General features: G+C 54.2%; 1 protein-coding gene across 20 annotated transcripts in view; it reads right to left on the minus strand.

Annotated features, from left to right (window-relative positions):
- Positions 1-20,497, minus strand: part of Cacna1g (calcium voltage-gated channel subunit alpha1 G) — a 65,110-nt gene extending 44,613 nt beyond the window's left edge. For 11 of the 20 annotated variants that reach the window (XM_005350575.2, XM_005350569.2, XM_005350572.2 and 8 more), the window contains exons 1-9: positions 19,519-20,496; positions 12,342-12,453; positions 11,981-12,114; positions 11,572-11,669; positions 9,459-9,618; positions 8,274-8,574; positions 8,018-8,110; positions 4,892-5,675; positions 2,673-3,049 (exon numbers count right to left, since the gene is read on the minus strand). In XM_005350575.2, coding sequence (XP_005350632.1) covers positions 2,673-3,049; positions 4,892-5,675; positions 8,018-8,110; positions 8,274-8,574; positions 9,459-9,618; positions 11,572-11,669; positions 11,981-12,114; positions 12,342-12,453; positions 19,519-19,760 — 2,301 coding nt within the window. In that variant the 5' untranslated portion in view covers positions 19,761-20,496. Of the gene's footprint in view, positions 1-2,672; positions 3,050-4,891; positions 5,676-8,017; positions 8,111-8,273; positions 8,575-9,458; positions 9,619-11,571; positions 11,670-11,980; positions 12,115-12,341; positions 12,454-19,518 lie in introns of all 20 variants that reach the window. The other 9 variants (XM_013347533.2, XM_005350561.2, XM_005350556.2 and 6 more) reach the window with 1 other exon arrangement.
- Between the last annotated feature and the right edge of the window lie 2,050 nt (positions 20,498-22,547).

The following is a 22,547-nucleotide window of genomic DNA, read 5'->3' on the forward strand; positions in this document are numbered from 1 at the left end:
ATGAATGAATGAATGAATAAATAAATAAATGAATGAATGAATGAATGAATGAATAAATAAATAAATAAATAAATAAATAAATAAATAAATAAAAGAGGAAGGTGGAAGGGACAGGCACTGTCTCTAGTAACGAAATGGAATAATTGGCAAAGCAGATGGCAGTAGGAGAAGATAGCACCTGAGAGGGGCAGAGGGCTAGGATCACTTACAGCATCCCCTCTCCAGGGCTCCCCAAGCTGATCAACACCAGAATTGATGGATGTAATCACTTCATTAAGAGCCCCACAGGGACACCAGGAGCCTGGGGCCCAAGAGCCACTGCAGGAGCATCTGCAAGCCTTCCTTCCAATCACCTTCACTTCCCCTGCAGTCAGCTCCATCTGAATCCTGAGCTCCCCCTCCCTGCCCCATCCCTGTCCTCCTTTGCATCTGGACCTTTGTCTCTGTCTTCAGTGTCCTTCCTGTCTTCCTCTGTCTCTCTAGATGTCTGTCTGTCTCTGTCTCTTGTCCCCTTGTCTCTGTCTCTCCTTCCACAGTTCTGTCTCTGTTTTTTCTGTCCCTTTCCCCCTGGGTCTCCATCTTTCTCTCTAAGCATCTGTCCCATCCCTGCGTCCCCTCTAAGCCCCTCTGTGTCACTGTCTCTCAGCTCTGCATACTTTCTCACTCTCCTTCAGCCTGCTCAGAAGCCCAGATGGTGGGACATTCACGCCACAGTGCCTGCAAGCACAGGACCATGGCAGCTTCTGGGGTTTTATGCCACCCTGCCTACCCTCTGAGCCTTCCAGGCGGCAACCAGTCATCTGCCCAGCCTGCTGGGGACTCCCACTCACTCTCATGGGGCCGTCAGCCACCAGGTACTAGGACAAACTTATCCCTCCAGCAGATGCTGCCCGTTCAAAATAGAGGGCTAAGGGGGAAGCTAGGGTTGTCGCCTCTTTCCTCAGGAACGTGGGTAAGGAGATGCTGGAAGCACCTCAACTAATGACTTTTCTTTCCTCTCCAAAAGGGGCATCCTTCTTGACATCTAACTGAAAGCCCTCTTGCTGCAGCTTCATCTGCCTTGAGCCCGTGTGACTCAGCTTCTTCCCCGTGTAATCAAAGCCTCCACCAGCAGCATCTGGCCAGGCATGGACTGCTGGGTGCACCCCCCCCCCGGGGAGAGAGGAGGGCACCAGAAATGTGTTCCCTTGGGAGAGCAGGATGGGCACAGCCGGCCCTGAGTGAAAGAGAGGAGGTGGCAGTTCAGGCTAGGGGATCCGAGGTGGCAGAGGTTAGAGATTGCCATCTCTTGGGTCACAGAAGGAGAAGATGCTGTCCCCACTCTCCCCCAGCCACCTGGCAGAGTAGAGCACCTCTCTGCGGCAGAACCAGCACGTACATACATGACCACACCCCACGCAGCCCAGACACAACACGCCCACCCAGTGCCATGCATGCCCACCCACTGGCACTGCAGCCGGTGTGTGTTTCCACCCAGACACACACACCTCTCTGACACGGGAAGAACCGTACATAGCATTGCTGCTCCATACCGGGTCCTTTGAGCAAGAGAGAGTAGAGCCAATGGGATGGGTTAATGAGGGGTGTGCCTGGCCAGACAGGGCAGTTTAAGAGTCAAAGGCTCATATCATCTCTAAGGCAGAGGTCAGTGAGGTGAGGCTACGGGGTCTCAGAACCCACTGGAAAGTGAACATTCTACTGCTTTCACATACCCTGGCTAGGTGCCTACTGGTTGAGACACCCCTCCGATTTCATGCTGGACTGTCTCGAGCTCTCAATACCTCTGTCTTGGCATGGGAATCAGGAACGAGGGATATACACGCTCAGTTCCAAACCAGGAAAAGAGAGGCTCTGGTGGCCAGTCCCCTCCCTGCTGCCCCAGGATGGTCAGGACACCCAGATGAGCAGTGTTAGGGAGAACCTACACACACACATTGCAACTGGCCAACCTCTTTAGACAGCCCAGGCCAGTGCAGTCCCCCGAATGGCCAAACATTCCATCTGCACAGCCTGGAGGTAGCTTCCTCCTCTCAGCCAGATCTGTAGCCGGCAGCCATCGTCGACCCACAGACTAAGCTTCCCTCTTCCACATGACAGTCCTTCAAATATTTGAAGACAGCTCATGGTCCTTGCTGAGCCTCTTCTCCTGACCAAACACCCTGCTCCTTGGAGCAGCTCCTCAAATTCACTGATTTCTAGTCACCTGGCCATTCTGGACACCCTTATCTACCCAGAGTCACCCCAGTTCACAGCAAGGCTCTGACCTGAGGCCAAGCCGAGATTGCTTCGTAGCTGCACCCTGATATTCTCTCAGGCACAGCCACTCAACACCGCCAATCCCTCACTTCTACCTGAATGGCCCTCCTGCCTGTCAATCACCCTCTGCTTACTGAGTTAATACATCTCCTGCCTGCCTTGCCTTCTCCAAAGACCCACGTCTCTTCTGGTGGCTTATTGCGTCCCTCTTCTGAGAAGCCTTCCCAGACAGAACATACCTGCAGCTGCCTGGGCAACCTCTAGATTCAGAAATCACACGAGGACAATCATTGCGCTCACCCTCGAGAGACCCCATCACTTCCTTTCCATCCCCCTCTCTCAGCCACTTCAACACAAAGAGGAATCAACCCTAAGGAAGAGCTGTTATCTGGAGCCAGCCTAGGTTGCACCCTTACCTGCTCGTGATACTCGATGCCCATGCTGAGTGTATTGACCAGGATCGCGATCATGATTCCCCGGCCAAAGTATTTGCTATCTACGATCTTCCGGAATGTGTCACAGATGAGTCTCCAGAAAGCTAGCACAGAACTAGGCTCCGCATCTGGGCCTTGGCTGCGCTGTCGCCGGCTGTGGGGGTCCCGGAGGTCACTGTGCTGAGCGTCCTGTGTGAACTCATACACAGCCTCACTGTCTGAGTCAGGTATTTCATGGTCGGCGGACTCTGGCTCCCCTGCCCCTGTCCGGGCACAGTAGGGGCAACTGTCTGGCCCACAGGTTCCACTGTCTGCCTTGGAGCAAGGGCTGGAGATCTTGCAGGAGCTATGGCAGGCTCCTGGAACAAAAGAGTAGATGTTAGAGCATCAAGATGCTCGCCAGGAGCTCCCCTGCCCTAGGAGGATGTAGAGGCTGTGGGAGAGAGGCTGGGGGTTATAGCCATGAGTATGCTAGGCACTTAGTGAATGGGTTGTTCCTGAATAACAAAATATCCCAATGTCAATGGCACCCTATTGATGGTCACTTCTGAGGATCCTAGAATTGAAGTAGAGAGGTAGCCACCATGTCCTCTGTGATCCTGTACAGCTATGTCCTATGGAGCTATGTCCTATGTCCTAGGAGCTTTCTGTCAGGAACCTAGACTAGCTTCCCTCCCTAGAGAGTGTAATCCTGTACCCACACAGTGCTGAGTAGCATTTCCCAGGGGATCTCTGGGACTCAGCTACACGTGCACCCTTCTCACCACACATACCAGACCCACATACATGCACACACTGTGCACATGTATAGTGAGCACATGCAATCTGTGCACCACAATACACACACACACATATCCACACCCACACACAGAGCACACACATGTATACCCAAACAAATTCATGCCATCTAATGTTTATATATAGACCCACGCACATATGTGCCTATGCAGACACCAGGAAGAAGCACCATACCCAAATGCATGTAAATCAGTCACTTGTACCCTCATACACACGCACACACATACACACACACACACACACACACACACACACACACACGGAATACCCTCCACTTTCCTTCATGCACACAAGCACACACAGTATACCAGTTATGTTCTGAATATACACAGGGACATGTCCCAAGGCATTCCTGTTCATCTAAATCCTGTTTTGGTCACAGAATATGAGAAATGAATGACACCTTAGAGACTACTCAGGTAAACAAGTGTGAAGGGGTCATCAGCTCAAGGCCTGACCCCTAGGACAGACAAGATGCTATGTCCCCCGCCTGAGGGTATCTGTGTACCACAGGCCTTCAGTAAGCTCCCACGGTAGTGACAGCCTCAATCCCACACAGAGGAAAATGGAAGCCTACATGTGAAATGACCCATGGCTGGGCGGGGGAGAGCTAGCCTAAGAACCTTTCACTCTGAGTTCTGTGCTGACACTTTCTGGCCTCCACACACACTCCCAAGGGACATCTCACATATGCCACTGCATTCTGTCACCACGTCCTCCCTGCAACAGGGTCCCAGACTGTGTCTGCCTGGGTAGCCAGCCTACAGGCGGCAAGCATCCCACTCCCCCAGGCCACCGAGGCTCCACCCACAGGCTGGCTGCTTTCAGCACTGGCTGCCCCTGCTCTAGGTCTCTCTGTTTACAGCAGTCACCTTGTGAGGCACCAGACTGCCACAGTCACACACCATTTCCCCGCTGAGCCTTGGGACAAAGGACACAGAGTGGGCTGCGGAGTCAGATGGTCTTGAGGTCACACTCACCAACACTCCTAGTCACCTTTTCTCTTATGCACACAGCAAGGGTGCATGCAGGCTCATTACCAACCTGTCCAGAGGACTCAAGCTGATTTTGCCTGCAAAGCATGTGACGGGCACATCATTGGGCAGCAGTAGTTAGATGTTATGGCCAAAGGCATAGTACATGGGAGGCATGCAAGTGTGACAACTGTCATTCCTTCTACATTGTAGTAACATATACAGTAATCCTAGCTCCCGTTTGAACACATGAAACAATTAGGGCTCAAAAGAAAAAAAATGGAACTGGTGGAAGGTTCCAGAGCTACAAGAAGCAGCACGAGAAACTGGGAACTGGGCCCTGGGTCCTCAGACTCCAGACCCTTAGTCTTCTAGATTACCACCCAACCTCCAACTGTGGGGTCCCAGCACACCCACCCACGCTCTCACCCGTACTCTGTGTCTCCAGTAGCTTGTGCATGGAGCTGAAGGGCCCAGGTGGGATGTTGAGGCTGGTGAGGGTGGGGGGCCCAGGACTGGGGGCCACCTCCACTAGTGCCTTATCCTTCAGCATCTCTGGTGGAGGGCTGGTGTGCACAGTGGGGTATACCTTCCCACTACCCACAGTCCTGCCAGATGCCTCCGATGGGGACCTGGGAGGGGGTGCCTGGCAACGGACTGGCTCCAAGTGGCAGTCGGCATGGTAGAAGCTGTGCACAGACTCCGCACCCCTCGGAGGGCCCCCAGAGGGAGTGGGTGTAGAGGGTGGTGGCAGCATGAGCCGGCGAGACCCATTGGCATCCCTGTCCTGGATCTCTGGGCTGGCCCGGGGAACTCTGAGCGTCCCATTACCCAGGTGGTAGTGGTGATGATGGTGGTGATGGTGGTGCACCAGGTGGTGGACAGACAGACGTCGGTGTGAGCGAGAGCAGCTGCCACTGGATTGGGGCTCCTGCCCACCATGGGCCACAGGGCTGCTAAGCAACCCAGCCCGCACACCTGCAGCCCTAGAGACCTGGGCCAGCCTGCGGGCTGCTTTGCGGAGGATGTACACCAGGTACTTGAGCAGCTCCTCATAGCAGCTGCCTGGCTCGGAGAAGCTTGCCAGTGTGCTAGCGTTGGACAGGAAGCGCACACGCTGCTCCCGCATCAGCTGACTCTCCCGCTGCTTGGTCTCGGAGAACTGTGTGGCAATCACCACCAGACACAGGTTGATCATGAAGAAGGAGCCCACCTGCAGGGGTGGGGCCAGAAAGAGGAGATGTCCTGAAGAAAAGCGAATCTCGATGCCAGCTGCCACAATCAGTGAATTCATTGTGGGCCAGCCACGGAGATTTGCAGTGGTCCAGGCATTAGCCCATTTTATTGTCATGATAATTTGGGGAGCAGACACTTCTGTACTCTCCATCTGAGCAGGGAAGAAGCTGAAGCTCAGACTGATCAAGAAATTAGCCCACAATCACTTAGCTAATACAGACCAAGTAAGACTGAAATTGAGCCTTATGGATATTCAGGGTGTTGCTATTGCTGGTGATAGAATGCTTTGAGATAGTCCCAGTTCCCAGCCTTTAAATGTGTATGCGCAGAGTCTCCAAGGTGTCTCCCCAGTTTCTAGTTGGAGAGAAGGCTGGAGAAACGAACGCAATACTGGAGACAGAGAACCTTCAACTTGGAGCAAAACCTTTGAGATCTACTTGTAATTCTCCCACTTGTTTCAATTCTAGCTGTGTGACCTTGGGGGAGACTCATAACGACAGGATTTCAATATCCTACGGACTAACAAAACCATCATTCTGATTTGCCCATCTTCCCCCGGTCCCCATCTCCATGCCTCAGTTTCCCCAGGACCCTGAGTAACCTACTGCTTGGACAACAAACCTGAATGATGGAAATAAATATTTGTGGTGACAAAGCAGACTTTTTTTTTTCTCGCACGCATGTCCTAGTAATTATGATAATTAGCTTCACTAGTGTGATTCCAAAGAGCTGTTTGGGAAGAATTTTCAGGAGGTGTGTGGGAGGGTGGAAACTAGGCCCCCCCCCCATGTCCCTGCCTATCCCTCCCCCACCCAAGCAAGCCTGAGGACGGCAACAATTCTCAGATGAGTCGCTATCCTGAAGCACTGGTCTCACCGTTGTGGTAACGGTCAGGGATGGTAAAGGTCCCCAGCCAAGCTTTGCTCCAAGCTTGGTCATTCTTTCACACCTGGGAAAGCTATGGTAGCCTAGGGAACCGTCTCTCTCTCTCTCTCTCCTTGGAAGTAGCTTCATTCTGTCCTTACCTCTCGGAAGCTGTCCTGAGTGACTGATCTTAATCTCACTCACTCACTTTTACCCCCTTAGGGTTTTTGAGACAGAGTCTCTCTCTCTGTATAACCCTGGCTGTCCTGGAACTTGCTTTGGAGAGCACGCTGACTTGGAACTCATAGAGATCTGTCTGACTCTGCCTCTGCCTCCCAGTTTTGGGATTAAAGGTATGCACCGCCACACCCGACTCCTTAATCTCCTTCTCTCAGTATCCAGCCCTCCACCTGTCTCTGCACTGACCTCTTGGTGACATGGGAAAATGGAAGGGCTAGGTTTGGAATTGGTAACCTGGAGCTGCCATCTCAACTCTAGCCCCGACTTCCTACGTGATCTTGTACCAGTGGCCAACCCTCTAGAGCTCTGAGTTCTCACTTAGAAGACAGAGGCCACCATCCCTGAAGTGGCCACATCATGGGAGCATATAAGGAAGAACAGCCACGTTAGCACTGATAGCCCTCCCACTACTCCCAAAGCAAGTTCCAGGACAGCCAGGGTTATACAGAGAGACTCTGATCCACGGCTTAGACAAGGCACATGGTAGGGGCAGATAAATGAGGAAAAGTCATTTTCCTTCCTTGGAAAACAAAGGTAGCAATGAGATCATGGTGAGGATGAAATGCCCAACCCTCGGGAAACAGTGGCTGGCACACAGTAAGTGCTCAATAAATATCAGCTATAAGTGGTAGCCATGAAAGCATCTACTATGACTGGTAGTGATTAAAATGATTAAATGATACTGCTTTGGTCTGTCTTCCGCTTTCAGAGAGCCTTGGAATTTCAGAGCTGGAAGGAAGAAGAGATCTCACAATGTTTCTCAATACCAATTGGAGTTTTGGGTGCACAATTCTTTGCTTGCAAACATTTTGAGATATTTAGCATCTATCCCTTTTCCAACAGCATATCGGCAGAGCTCCCCTAGAGCTCATGAAGTCAGAACCACACTTGGCCATTTCTAGGTACCCCTAGGGAAGGTGATGACAACATTGTGGGGGTTTGAGAACCCTCTACTATATGGGTAAAAAGAATCAGAAGCCTATAATGGGTGTGGGGACTCAAAAGAAGATGACTTGCAAAAGGTCCTAATAGTAGTAAGTGGTAGAGTCTGGCCTTGATCTCGAATTTCTCCTGTCTCACCCCATGGCCTTCCCACAGTGTGACAGACGCCACCACCTCTACAGGGCTTGGGAGCTAAGAACTTGCCCTCTGTTCACAACTTCATCTGCAGCCCCATTATCTCCCACTCCCACAACGGCTGAAGGGGCCACTCACGATGATGAGGAGAATGAAGTAGATGAAGTTGTAGAAGGAATGCGCGTCCATCACAAAGTACATGATGTCGACCCAGCCTTCCAGAGTGATGACCTGAGGCAAGAGAGACAGCTGACTCCGGCTGGGACTGCTAGTGTCTCCTTCCGTCTCCCCCACCAAGGCCCTGGCCACCACCCTCCCCCTGAGGATAAGCCCCAGTCTGTGCTGTCTCCTGGGACTGTTCTGGGGGAACACCCCACAGCCCATGTGGCCCCACCTGGAAGATGGCAATCCAGGCATAGCCGATATTGTCAAAGTTGATGGCGCCTTTGAAGGGGTTGTGCTCGCCGGCAGAGCAGTTGGTATAATATTGGTTCCAGTTGACACAGGTGGTGTTGCTGGAACTGTTATAAGCCTCGTAGTCCAGAGCGCAGGGCGGACCACCACCACCTTCCCCGCGCAGTGTCGGCACGCTCCTGCAGGACCGCATGCCGTTCTCCCTCGGCTGGGAGCAGATGAAGGGACTCTCGTCCTCGTTCTCTGTCTGGTAGTAAGGCTCCAGGTCCACGCTCAGGGGGCTGCGGGGTGAGGAAGAGACAGGGGTAAGACTGGGGAGTAGGGTTCCCCACAGAGAAGCCAAGGATAAAAAGGCTGGTGTGGGATAAACCAGACCTAAAGTGGAAGAGGAGATTGGGCAAAACAGGGCTTTTTAGACACGGCTGGGGGCAGGGAGGGATGTGAGAGCTTGGCCTGGAACTCCCCAGCCCAGAGGTCTACAATAGGGAAGTGGCTCCAACTTTGTTGCAAGTCAAAATCACAGGAATGGTTTGTTTCTCCACCCTCCCACCCTTCGTCAACCTTGTGTGGTGTGTCTATTCCAGGTTGGCTTCAAACTCTACGTAGCCAAATGATTGTGAGTTTCTGATCCTCCTGTCTCTGCCTCCTGAGCGCTAGGGTGCTGGGGATTGAACCCTGGACTTTGTGCGCACTAGACAAGCACTCTACCAACTGAGCTATACCTCTAGTCTTCAAGGAGTCTCTGTCTTTCCCTCCTTCCCTTCTTCCCTCCTCCCCTCCCCCCATTTCTTTCTCTTGGAGCAGTGTCTCACTGCATATCTCTGGCTGGCCGGAAGCTCATTATGTAGACTAAGCCAGCCTGAAACTCAGATTAGCCCAATCCTTTCTCCAGGGTTCTGAGATTAAAGTTGTACACCACTGTGCCTGGCTTCTGGGGGGCTTCTCAAATGCCTAGATCCAAGCTGAAGCCCAGGTCAATGCAATGGGAACCTCCGAAAGGCATGCCTGGGCATCAGGGCTTGAAAATGCCCCAGGTTATTCCAATGTGTAGCCAAATGCATGCCAGATATGAGAACAGTTATATCCATGGTGACAGGAAGCCAGGGACCAAGAGAGGTCCACAGCCCCCAACCCCCGTCCGTCACCCACCGGGTCCACCACTCACAGGCTGAAATTCTCGGGGAGGAAGCATCGGTTCCGAAGCAGCCCTGCCCACAGCTGGACACCAACGATGCCAAAGATGAAAAAGACGAAGAAACAGAGCAGCAGGACATTGCCCAACATAGGCAAAGTGTCCAGCAATAATGTGACGAGGATGCGCATGCCTGTGGGGGCAGAAGAGCCATGCTGGGGGTTCCAGTCCGGTCCAGCGAAGCTGAGTGCCACAGGCCTGGCAGTCTTCCCCACAAGGGCCCACTGGGGATGCTGAGAAGGCCCAGTTTAAGCTGGAGGGGAGACTGGTAGACATGTCTAACTCTCCCAGACAACTCTGGAAGCTCCATTGGCCCGCCCATATTATCTATTGTATGGTACCAACACCTATCCCCAGTAACTGTGGCTTCCAAAGCCCTCTCGGGTTCTGAGTCCCACCTCACTGTCTCATTGTCACCACGGGGCTGATGATATCACCCCCAATTTACAGATGAGAAGTCTGAGGCTCCCAGAAGTGACGTGAGATGCTCAGGATGGGAGCTGCTAAATGTAGGCGCCAGGACTTAAATTTAGGTTTTTGTGCTTCCAAATCCTGCTCCCCGAGGCACAGGCGCACACACACACACACACACACACACACACACACACACACACACACCTCCCACTTCCTTCTCTCACCAGACTCAATCACCTGACCTTCCTAAATGATAGTCCCAGGGGGCCACTGGGGAAACTGAGACAGACCTCCTGTATCCTGGAAGGCTAGAAAGCAGTCAAGATGACCAGCGCTTTGCCAGGCTTCTGAGCCCACCCCCATTGTCCGGTCCTGCATTTCTGTTCCCTGTGTGTCTGTTCCATGCTGGCTCTAGGTCTTGAAATCAGGGTCTCTTGAAGAGATATAACTCTGTCTTCTTGAGAGCATAGCAGTTAATGTCCATGGGCAAAGTCACTGCATCCCCACCCCCAAATAAAAGCCTGGTTAGGGATCCATTCCTCACTCCGGGTCTACGACTCATTAACCCAAATACTTGAACTAGCCTTTAGGAGACTCAGACATCCTAAGCCCCTGTCAAAGTGATGGACCTCTAGTGGCCCATGTGACCCCCAAAGTGCCCTGTGTGGGCTCTGCTCCCTTTGGGGCAAAGGTTCTAAACAATAACACAACAATTGATTAACCTTTCCCTTGACGACAGCCACCCTATCCTGACCAGCCAGTCAGCCCTTGTCAACCGCCCCTTAGTTCCTCCCATCCCCCTTCAGCTCCTCAGAGCTCCAACTGAAATCAATTCCTCAGGGCTTGCTTACATTAAGGGAATTACAGCAGTGGTTAGTCTGAGGTCTATCAATTTAGCAGCTGTCACCTGGGAGAGGAGGCCAGCCACGCCCCTCTTCTAGCTCTCCCTTTAATATCAAGCATGCCCCCCTACAACTCACTCAGCAGTTCTGTCCTCCCAGAGGTAAGCAAATCACACACACACACACACACACACACACACACACACACACACACACACGGCTACTGCAGCATCAGGCATTAAGTCAGGCACAGCGCCCCCCTCCTGAGGCCCCACTGGGGACCATCTGCAGCTTGAGGAATTGCAAAGGGGGCCTGCAAAGGGAGAGGGGCAGAAAGTCAGGGGAGCTGAAGCTGCCAAACCTTTGCTGGCTCCAGAAACCAATGCGGTTTAATTTAGATAATGGTCTCAGCAGTCACTGCAATAGTTGGAAAGTGGGGGAGGGGGAGAAATGCAACCACAGCCGGAGGGTAAGGCGTGGAGTAGCCTTGTCTTGAGAGAAGTAGTGTTTAGTGCCGGTGTGGTCGCACCAGTGAAAACCAAAAAGACCATTAGCAATTGGTGTCCCCTCTTGCTGGTCTGATGGTCTCTCCACTGGTCCCCATCCATCCTTATTCCTCTGGAAAGGGGTCATCTGAGGTGTTTCTAAGATTCCAGCCCACAGCCTGGCTGAATTGAGTGGAACCCAGGTAGCTTTCCTAATGATACCACCAGGATTAGAGGTTCTGACTGGGTCCCTGCTGTGCCCTTTTCTGCCTCAGGTCATAATGAATGTGCCACATTTCCTCTGAGGGCCCTCTGTCCAGGGGTGAGGGCTAAGGGGTCACTCACTGGGCACCCGGTTAATGGCCCTGAGCGGTCGCAGCACTCGGACTGTCCTGACTGCTGAGAAGCTGACGTTCTGCAGGTCCAGCGAATACTCCAGCATCCTGTGGGGAGGGGCCGGGATGGAGGCCCTTTGAGTGTGAGGCCAGTGAAGAATCCTGCTGCGAGGTGGCAGGATGACCTAGGACTCTTCCCTCTCCTCCACCAAGGGAAGCTGAAGATCAGCTCTCTGTCTAGGGGACAAGGATACCCCCAAGCCATGACAGTCAACTCAAAGGGAAACAGACCCCAAAGGAACATTGTAGGGGTTCAGATGACAGACCAGAGCCCTTCAAGCAGGCAGCCCTGGAGGAGTGGACAGCCAGACAGGCAGGAGACTTGCCCAATGACCTCCTACCCTAACCCAAGCCCTCACCCCGCAATAACGATGAAAAAGTCAAGCCGGTTCCAAGTGTCTCCCAGGTAGCATTTCTTCCCGAAGATGCCCAAGGCCACCATCTTCACCACCATTTCCACGGCAAAGAAGGCAAAGATGAAGTCATCAAAGGCCTAAAGTGAGGAGTAGCAGCTGCCAAAGCTGAGGAGAATAGGGGACACCCACCCCACCCGAGGAGGATAGGGGACACCCACCCCACCCAATGCCCACCAGCTGGACCAGGGCTTCTGGCAGAACAGAATTCAGGCTTTATGATCCAAGAACCACTCAACCCTTCCTCTAACACACACACACACACACACACACACACACACACAGATAGAAACACACACATATTCACCTGCAAGATCCGGCAGCGCTGGGAGTCACAAGCGATGTCCTCACATGGCCTGAACATACCCAGAGTCACACAGTTGAGAAGAATGACCAACATGCTGATGCGCTCGAACCAGGTACCAGGTGTCAAGGAAACAGCTCTCCAAAGCCTGAGCTGAAGATGCCTTCCAGGTCAGACCTAACACTCGCTACCTGTCAATTAACCTCCCAAGGCCTTTGGAAACACAAGAGGTGAGCTGGAAGGAGCTGGGCCTGCCATGGTCGTTTTATCTCTCCAGCCCCATCTTCCTCATTTGTAAGGTAGAGGAGGCCATAAATACCCTGACTATTTGCACAAGCCATGTAGGGAATAGAATTGATTGCGCCTGTGGAAATGCCAGGCTCCATGAGTTTGCTGTGAATCTGAGCCTCCTCTCCCCACCGCACTGGGTAGATGTGAGAAGCAAGTGAGATAATGTATGCGAATGTGTTACACAAACCTACAGTCGGATTAAGCCTGCCTTACAGTTTACCACGCACTTTCACACAATGCCACGATCGCTGCTCACAACAGCCCCACGAAGCATCCAGGGTGGATCATTTCATTCCCCACAACCCAAGGACAGCAAGACCCAGAGAGCCGAAGCCAAGTCATACGCCAGAGTTGCTCAAGAAGCCAAGATGAGATGGAGGCTTCCAAGCGCATGGTCAACTCCGTTATCTTCCCTGCACTACAACTACGCAGGCAGACAGGGACTCAGGATAGCCCTGGTATCAGAAAGCGAGCCCACATCTGCAGCCCTGCTCCCCTTGCCACTTCACAGGAACCCAAGGCTCTGGCTTCAAGCACCAGCTTCCTGGCTTCTCCAAGTACTCAGCCTTTAGCCACATTCATGTCTTTAGGAAACAAGACCCATGCCAGACCCTGAACATGGTAGAAGCCTCAGCTCTGCAGAGAGGGCAGTAGTAGCACCATACACGGCCAGGCTTCTGCCACACCTCTTGTGTCTTCTAAGCCAGATCCGAGCAGCTAGGGCCAGAGGGAAGTCTAAACCCCAAGCCTTTCCGCGTGGTGAGTTCTGTTGAGAGGTTTGGTTTACCTTTCGCCATTGGCATGAAGATATACAAGATGACCCCTAGATAAAGAAGGTTCCAGGCCCTAGACCCCACAGATGAACAACAAGACAGCCTTGCTTCCTCATGGAAAAACAAGAGTGAAACAGAAAGAGCAAAGAACTCTGGGACAAGCCGAGACAGAAGGAAAGAGGAGGGGGTTGTGGCAACCCCTGCTGCCTGCCCTGCTAGTCCACCTGGGGCCCCGGAGTCCATGGACCCTTCCTGTCTTAGCCTTGCTTCTGGCATGAGAAGGCTTCCACCAGACATGAAGAGATGACCAGGAAGATTCAGAGACCCAGTTACCATCCTCCCAGATGACCCCTGACCCCACCACGGTCTGAATCTCCAGCACTAACTTCCTCCTTGGCCACCTTGAAGTGCTCCCCATTCCTGTCAGCAGGCTCTTTTCTATTGGCTGCACATCCGTGTCACCACCTGTACCTAGCACCCCAGAAATCCTCAGACATTTCGGTTTTCATAATATCCATCCCTTAAAAAAAATGGGAGTAAGTCAGGCGACGGTGGCTCATGCCTTTAATCCCAGCACTCGTGAGGCAGAGGCAGGCGGATCTCTGGGAGTTGGAGACGAGCCTGGTCTACAAGAGCTAGCTCCAGGACAGGCTCCAAAACCACAGAGAAACCCTGTCTCGAAAAACCAAAAAAAAAAAAAAAAAAAAAAGAGAGAGAGAGAGAGTAAAAAATGAAATAAAATCTTAGATTCAGAGCAGGGAAGTAGGTGAGAGGGGGAAATGAAAGTATTTCTATGGGGCTGTTTTCCTGAGTGTAGCTGTCGGATCTTTCTCCAGAATAGGGGTCAGCCAGGGGTCACTCTGGAAAAAAAAATGGGGACAGGGAGGAAGCCACCACTTGGAAAGGAAAGGACGCAATTACCCTTAATAACTGGTCCGTGCTCCCCAAGCTAGCCCACCCCTCTCTGCAGGAGAAGCAGCACCTAGGAGGGGCCCATGAGAACAACGGTGGGGGGAAGGGCTCCAGGATACTCCTGAGGACATCTAAGAGCAGTGACTCCACGGAGTTAAGTCATGTGCTTGGCTCTTCTCCCTTGCTGGCTATAGGCTCCTGGCAGGTAGGGATGCTCTGCTTCACCCTTAACAGCACCCACACTGCAGAGCCCAGTGTAACACGTAGTCCATAGCAAATGATCAGTGCACAGGAAAAGCGATGAGTGAATGAACCAATCGGTCAGTCACCTGTCAGTCCAGAAGCCTCCCCATTCATGTTTCCCTGATGCTGCCCTCGGCGATGACAGGCAATGACAGTGGTGTGAGGAGTGACAGAGCTGATCCCACAGAAGGGATGGCCCCCACTTCTCTTCCTACTTTTTATTGGCTCGGACTGGGGCCCCTGATAGTCAGAATCTGCACCCAGACAACCCTACATCAGGCTCTCAGCCAAAATTCCCTCTCCAGGCCCCTTGGCGACCCAGCCTGCCCCCGTGGACCTGCCTTCGACTCCACCGTCCCTTCACTGTGGATAAGTCTTAAGGGACAGGCAAATCTAGAACAATTTGAATAGAAGAATATCTAAGAGGGTCTTTCACCCTTCTCAGGGTGGGGCTTGTTTCCTTGGGAACATGGCAGTATGTCACTGTGTGATGTTCTTCTGTTGCCATAACAACCGGAGAATGTGTCACCAGGTGGTGTGGATTTGTTGCCACGGTGATTAGAGAGACACCCCCCCTTCCTCTTACACATGCGCTCCCCTTGCCCAGACTGCTATCTTGTCCCCATGCAAGGAAACAGAAGCAGGGAGACCCACAGGTTATCAGGTTGGGGGGGAAACCATGTGACAGATCCCCATGGTAACCAAGGGAACGGGGGACAGTGGTTGCCATAGTGACTATGAGAGACCTGTGCGGTCACATGTCTACTGTTGCTATGGTGACTGTCCGGGCTGAAGTGGATCCCAAAGGGTGGGAGCAGCAGAGGGGAGGATCTTTCTCCTCCCCACAGCCCACCATCCAAAGCAGAGAAAAAGAATGGCAGAAGATGACCTCTCTATCATTCCTCCCCTCCCCTCCTTCCTGGGAGAGGGAAATAGAGCATCTTATATCCACAGATGAGTCTTCTCCATAGGTTTTTATCTAGACACAGCTTTTGCCTAGCCTGGCAACTAGAGATCTAAGGCCCTGGGCCTAGGGTGTTAACCCAGACAGCAAGCAGGTCTTCTAGCTACCTCCCTCCCTTCCAGAAGTCTGGAAATGTGAGACTAAAGAACATTGAGGAGGAAATTGGCCCAGACCCAGGAATTCTGGCCTTCTAGTAAGAATTGAGGGGTGGGGACCAGGTCCTCTCCTCACCCATCTTACAGAGAGAATGATGGTCTATGACATCTAATGCTTCTTAGGGAGGAAGAAGATTCAGGGGTTCAGCCTGATGGCCTGTGCTCGTTTTTTTTTTTTTCCTTTCAGAAAAGAGGAATCCCCAACAGAGGCCCCCTCCCTCTAACTAGCCTATTTCCCTATGCACCCCCAGCTCCAGTGTGTGGGTGTGTGGGGAGGGAGGTTTCCAACTACACTGAAAACTGAAGCCTGCCCGAAAGGCAGCCAGCCCCACCCAGAGACAGAGACAGGAGGCACAGAGACACAAGAGAGAATGCCACTGGAATCTTTGGGAGGGGAAATAGGCCAGAAATCTGATTCAAACGTGTGTGTGTGTGTGTGTGTGTGTGTGTGTGTGTGTGTGTGTGTGTGTCTGTGTATGCGAGCAGTGTGTCTGTCGCCATCCCAACTAAGGCAGGCAGGGCGGGGTGAGAGCTGGGGCGGGAGTAGCAGAAAGGAGGCAGGGTGGAGGGGTAATCCCAGGAATGGCTCCAACTGGCACTAGGGGTGATGGGGAGTCCCCCAGCAGTGGAGCAGAGTGCGTGCAAAGGAGTCTATATGACCCAGAAGAATGGAGGATCTGGGACAAATTGCCAAAGATCCTCTGCCCCCCAGTTCACTTAAATCTCTCCTCTAGCTGTTCTCCCTAGAATCGTCTCTAGATGGTCTAGAGTTTGAAACTGGGATGAGAAAACATAGGAGATTCAACACTCCTCTCCCCCCCCCATCACACTCTTCCTCTGAGGACCCAGTGGAGAATCCTCTCTTGGGAAGAATAGGAAGACTTGGGGGCACTGGGGCAATGGCAAGGAAGACTAGAGAAATTCCTAGGGCCTCCTCCCTTCTAAAGGCACACACTCAGACACACACAGTGACACACAGCCCCACACTCACATTCACTTCTGGAAGCCATTAGGACTCCTGCCTCTCAGGCCTCCCCCCTTCTCCCCCCCCCCACCCCGACTCCTGGCAGACTCCCCTCTCCTTCCCTGGCCCCCCTCCCACCCCTCCTCTCTCGGCATCCCAAATGCCAGCCTGTGATTTCCAAATGAGAAAAAGCTGTGCTGGGCTCTGAGCTTGGAGAAACTCCTACACAAACTTCCAGATGTGACACAACAGCCCGAGAGGGAATGCTCAGGAACTCCTTCCCGGGAGGGGAGACACTGCAAAGGCAGCAATCCCTGTAACCTAGGAGGCTGTGGCCTGCCGCGGAGCTGCTTGGGGCTCATGTCCCTCTCCTCCCCAGTACAGGAGCATATACTTTTTGTGTCCCTTCTTCCTCTTGTTGTCCTTCCTCCTTCCCCAACACACACACACACACACACACACACACACACACACACACACACACACTCCCTACCTGCGTCTAGATCTCCATTCTAGGAAATCTGACCTCATAATGAGGCCGCAAGAGGAAGGGGCCAAGAAAAGTATAGTAGGGAGAAGGGCTAACTAGCTTCAGTTAACTGGAAAGGGTAAGTTTGTCCTCAAGTCCCTCAGGACCAATGTCTTCATGACCTACATTGGGGACTCCTGGAGCTAACAGAAGCCTCTCAGAAACCAAAAAGAGAGAAAGGAAAGGCTAGAGGGCAGTTCAGAGTACCTCTCTGGCAGTGGAAATACAGTTGCCCCTGTCACTTGGATAGGATTGGAACTAGAATGATGGATAGATTGGAACTGGAACAATGGGGGACCCTGCCCCCTTTACCAAGAAATTGTTCTCAGCATACCCTCAGTTGGTGTGCTGGCTAGTCTAGATATAGGGACATAGATTCTACACACCCAAGACCACCCCCTCCCCAATTGGGCCTGCTCCCCTAACCTCTCTTCCCACTCAGAGCCTGGGTCACTTATCTCCTTCCAGGAAAGCATTTACCTCCAGATCCTCCACCTGGAGATAGGGCAAGTTGGCAGAGACGCTTGCCCAGAGGTCTGCTTTTAGGGGCTTTGGGAAGGGAGAGGAGACAAGACCTTCCAGTCACCCAAGAATCCCTGAGGAAGAGAAGCAGGGACTGCTGGGGTTTTTCCCATTCATAGTGTGGTTGGGAGTGGAGAGGAGGGCTTCTTTTCCCCATCCCCATCTCTGCCAAAGAGAAGGGGACTTTGGGATGGAGGCTCACAATTTGAGATGTGTCTGTTAACAGTTAGAGAGACCACAGACCTCAGATCCCCTACTCTCCTTTCTTCAGCTCAGAGAGAAAGGAAGGAAGGGGCAAAGTCTTGGGAGGGATGATGAGGGGAGCTTTTCAAAGACTCGGAGTGTAGAGCAGGGGGTGGGGGACGCAAGCTTATATCCTGCTTTCTGCACTAGAGGCAGCAGCGCTGCAGAGTGAGGGCGGCACCAAGCTTCCCACTGCCCCTGCTCTCCAAAGCAGAGCCCGGCTTGGACTCTCAAGGGCTACCAGGGTAGAATTGTGGTCTCCCACCCTGAGTCTCAGAGAACCTCTGGGCTGGAGAACCAGAAGAGGCTGTCGATCACTGGGATATTAATACAGCTAGACCCCACCTTTCTGCTACCCCAGAGCTGGGCGTCAGTCAAGCCAGTGCTTTGTGCTAGGGTTTTAGAGGACTAGGGGCTCTCTGACTGCTCCAGGCTAGGAAGAGGTGAGGGTGAAGAGCAAAATTCATCTGCCTGGAATGTGGGGCATGCACTTCCAAAACCTAGCCATAGAGTAGGTTTGGGGTACCCGACCTCAGTCCTCCTTAGTGAACACGCTGGCAGTCTCCTGGACCCCCAACACTTTCAGACGACTGCGGTTAAATACCTGGTCTGCCATCAGCTGGAGCACTCTGATTTGTGAAAGGGGAGGCGTAGTGTGTGGACGAGCTTAATCCCATCCCCCACTTGCCGGAGCTCTTGTCAATCTCCCCCCACAAGAAAAAAAAAAAGCACAAAACTCCCCAACCCAACCTTAGTCACCAGCATTCAGATAAAGATTTGAGGTGGGGAGGGCGCTGACCGCATTGGGCTCTCTCTGAAAGGGGCTCTAGTCCAGCTCTGGGGGCAGACAGCTCCCCCTTCACCACATCTTGTTCTCATTCTGCACCCCTGACATCAGCCGCCGCCGAAATCTCCTTGTTGTGCCTCCAACCCGCGGATTGGGAGGGTGTTGGGGGGCGGAGGACAGGACCTTCCCCCCCCCCATTTCCCGCTAGGTCAGTAAAAACCTCAGCCTTGAGGACCAGGTCGGGGGACTGGACCCTAGAATCCGCCGCAAACTTTGGGGCGGGGGCATAAGAAAACCCCAGGAGATTGCGGTCTCCCCTCCTCCGTCCCCGCAGCTTCCTCTCCACCCCTGCCCCCAAACTCGAAAACCAAACCCAGCTCGCTAACCCGTGGCGGGCGAGCTGTTGGAGTAGAAAGCCCAGGCTCCCGAAGCTGCCTACATCTGGAGGATGACGACCCTCCTCTGCCCACATCTGTAGAGCATCCAGCTGCATACCAGAGGGTCACGTCTCCTCTCTTTTCCTAGCTTGGATTTCAATCCTCCACCCCCCTCCCCGCCCAAGGAAGACTGAGGTGTGTGTATTCGGAGGTGGGGCTCGCCTAGGGTACCCACCAAGCCTGCTCCAGTCTTCGTTTCTACTCGGACGCCCCCTCCCCTCCTCAGCAGTCCCCCCTCTCAACTGTCTACAGTTCAGGCTCACTTCTTCAACTCACCTGGCTTTCGGCCCCCTCTGGCGACACGACCCGCCCCCCTGTGGACCCCCCTAATCCGGTCCATCGCGGTGCCCCGAAGGATATGGGTTACAGACCGTGCGGAGACACCAGCTCCGCGGGCGGCTGTCCTGGCTCAAGTAGAAGAAAACCACCGGGGCCAACGCCGGGTACGGCAGCCCCTCCGCCTCGGAGTCCGCGCTGCCCGGGTCCTTTTCCGTCGACCCCGGCCCCTGCCGGCCCCCGGCCCCGGACAGGTCGTTGAGCTGCGTGAAGCTCCGAGGCTGTCCCGACTCCTCGGCGCCCGCTCCATCCTCCTCCTCGTCCATCCTCTGGCCAGCCGGGGCCCCGGGAGGTCCGAAGAGGGCGAGCGGCGCCCCTCAGAGGAAGTGTCCTCACGCAACCGGGGGACCCCGGCGGGGGAGCATGTGGGGGGCTCTAGAGAGCTTGCTGAGCCCCCAGGAGGGACAGTTCAGCCCTGCTCCCCCTGCCCGCAGGGGCATGCTGCCCGCGGGGCTCCGGGTCGGAGGGAAGCCCCGCCTGGCGAGAGTCCCGCTTCCCCTGGGTTCCCGGGGGCTCCCCGACTAGCCAGCCGGCTTCCCCTCACTTTGTTCCGGCTTCTTCGCTTCGCGCCCAGGCTCCGGTTGCCCGAATTGGCGCTACCTTCGGCGAAGCAGTCCCCGAGAGATGGAGGAAAAAAAGGGGCCACCCGGTAGAGGGCAAGGGTCCGGGAAGGGGCGCCCCCTCTTCCCTCGGCGCAGCTGGAGAAGGATCTAAGGGGTCAGCATCGTCCCGGCTCCGCGCCAGAGGCAGCAGGGGGGAGGGGAGGAGGGATCTCTTTGGGGGTGGGTTTGGAGGGGGTGGGGGCCGGCTCCTTCCTCCGCCCCGCGGCGGGCTAGAGAACCGGGAGGGGCGGGGAGACGGTGGGGGGCCGTCCCGGGCGGGGGTGGAGGCGGAGATGTCACCGCCGCCGCCGCCGTGGCTGCCGTTGCCGTAGCTGTCGCCGGCGCCACTGCCTCCTCCTCCGGCCGAGACGCGGAGCGAGCGAGCGAAAGCGGCTGCGAGCAGCCCGGCGCACACCACAGCTGGATCCCTCACTCCAACTTCAAGCCTCGGCCCCGCCTCTCCCCAGCCAACCTCACAGCCAATCGCCGTGCGTCACCGGTCCAGAGCCGCCCTTCTATTGGTCAGTCGCCGTGCCAGTGCGGGAGGGGGTACCGGGGGAGAGAACCACAGCTGGAATCCTGTTCCCACCCCAAAACCTGGACCGCCTTGCTCCCCTCCTCTTGCCCCTGGGATCGCTCCCGAAGGTTGAGTCCAATCAGACAGTTGCCTAGACCGAACCCACTTTTCTATTAGTGTCTAGTGTCTTTGGGACTCCCCCGGAGGGAGCCTTTAGAAATCAGAGTATTTGGCTTTGAGTCCTGGGGTAGCCCCTACGCACCCCCGAATTGGACAACAGCCAGAAGGCAGAACTTAGCTCTAAGCAGGACTAGAAAAGAAGGGAGACAAGAACCCCAGGACTTAGGTGTGTTACCGGGGTCCCGCAGTGAAATTCGATTCTCCACCTGGTTAATCACCCACCCTACGCTTGAACCCAGAGCCCGACTGGAGAAAGGGAAGAAAAGTGGAATGCCCGGTATTTCAGGCTGGAAGGTGACTGAGGGAAATAGGCGACGCTAGAAAGGTAGAGGTGGGTGTGGTCTGGGAGTGTCTTCCCACCAGCCTCTTAGGTTTGCTGGTCCAGATCCCGGGTCCACTTCTAAGACGTTGACCCTGGCATAACCCTAACCCTTCTGGCTGATGCTCTGAGCATCACTTCCTGCTTCTAGAGATCATTGCAGAGTGGAAGCTTCTCTTGGGGACTTCATCCTAGAAAAGCGTAGCCCCAGGGGGTGGCACCAGACCGCAGAGCTTGGGTCACCTGAAGCCTAAGTGGAGACCACATGCGAAGACCACTGTGGGCCTCGAGTATGGGCTGAGCTTTACCTACTTTATCCTGCAGAGCTCCACTCTGTGCCTCAGTTTCTCCCCTTTCTCAGATTCTCAATGTGGCTTAAAGGAAGCCTGTCTGAGAGCATAGTTGCTCTCCTCCACCACTCTGCTGGAAGTGGTGCTTGCGTTCATGTGTGCGTCCCAGGCGTGTGCATGCAAGCGAAGACCCTGGCTTTTGCCCCGCCTCATCTCCCTCCCCGTATTCGGGGTCTCAATCAGTTTTAGCTCCCTCACACCGTGGGTGCCAGAGGGCTAAGCGCCACCGGAGGAGTTCTGAATGTGAGGTGGGCGAGTGTGGGGGGGGGTAGCGGGAGGGGAGAGGTGAGATCAGACACAGGAAAACATCTCCACATCCGTTAAACTCAGGAAAGCCCAAGCCACTGCGGAAAAGCTGAGGAATGGATCGGACCACCTCCTGCAGCCCCTAATTCCCAGGCGTTGTTCCCAGGCAAAGATGCACCACCCACACATCCTCCAGAGACCTCTTGGCACCACGACATGGGGTTTGGGGCCGTCTCAACTCCCACTCCGGCCAGTTGCCAAGGTGGAGTGAAGAGGGCAGAGCCGCTGCTGCGCTGTCACCTTCCTAGCTGCCCTTTCGCCAAATCCCAGCATTGAATTGTGCAAAGGAGGCCAGGCCAATTTGCATTTCATGCTAATGAGCAGATCCCCTAAGTGCCTGTTTCTCCTGGAGGGAGTCTCTGCTCTCATTCCGAGTGTGAGGTGCCAGTCTTGAACTCGGGGCCCCTTCTGGGAGAGAGGAGCTATTTAAGGCTTGCTCTTACAACCTGACAGCCTCTTCCCTCCCTCCCCACTGTCCTCAGTCAAGCAGGTGGGCTTGCCCTTTGGCCACCATCTTGAAGCCCTAGAGTTGGCAGCCGGTCTCTGAAGCAGAGAGGCAAGCCAGAAGCTCGCCCAGCCCCGCAGTTCTCCAGTGGTCAGAGGCTCTGCATCTTCATCCCTGGACTGCCCCTGTTACGGAACATACCAAGAAAAGACACAAGCAGGCACCAGCTTGAGAAATTGAGACCTACTTCCCTGAGTTTGCAAGTGGGGAGATCTGCCATCTAGGACAGCCTAGGGTGTCAGGGGACCCTATCTGCTACCTGAGTGGTGGAAGG

This window comes from Microtus ochrogaster, chromosome 7 (genome assembly GCF_000317375.1).
Source record: "Microtus ochrogaster isolate Prairie Vole_2 chromosome 7, MicOch1.0, whole genome shotgun sequence".
In the NCBI taxonomy this organism is placed as follows: Eukaryota; Metazoa; Chordata; class Mammalia; order Rodentia; family Cricetidae; genus Microtus; species Microtus ochrogaster.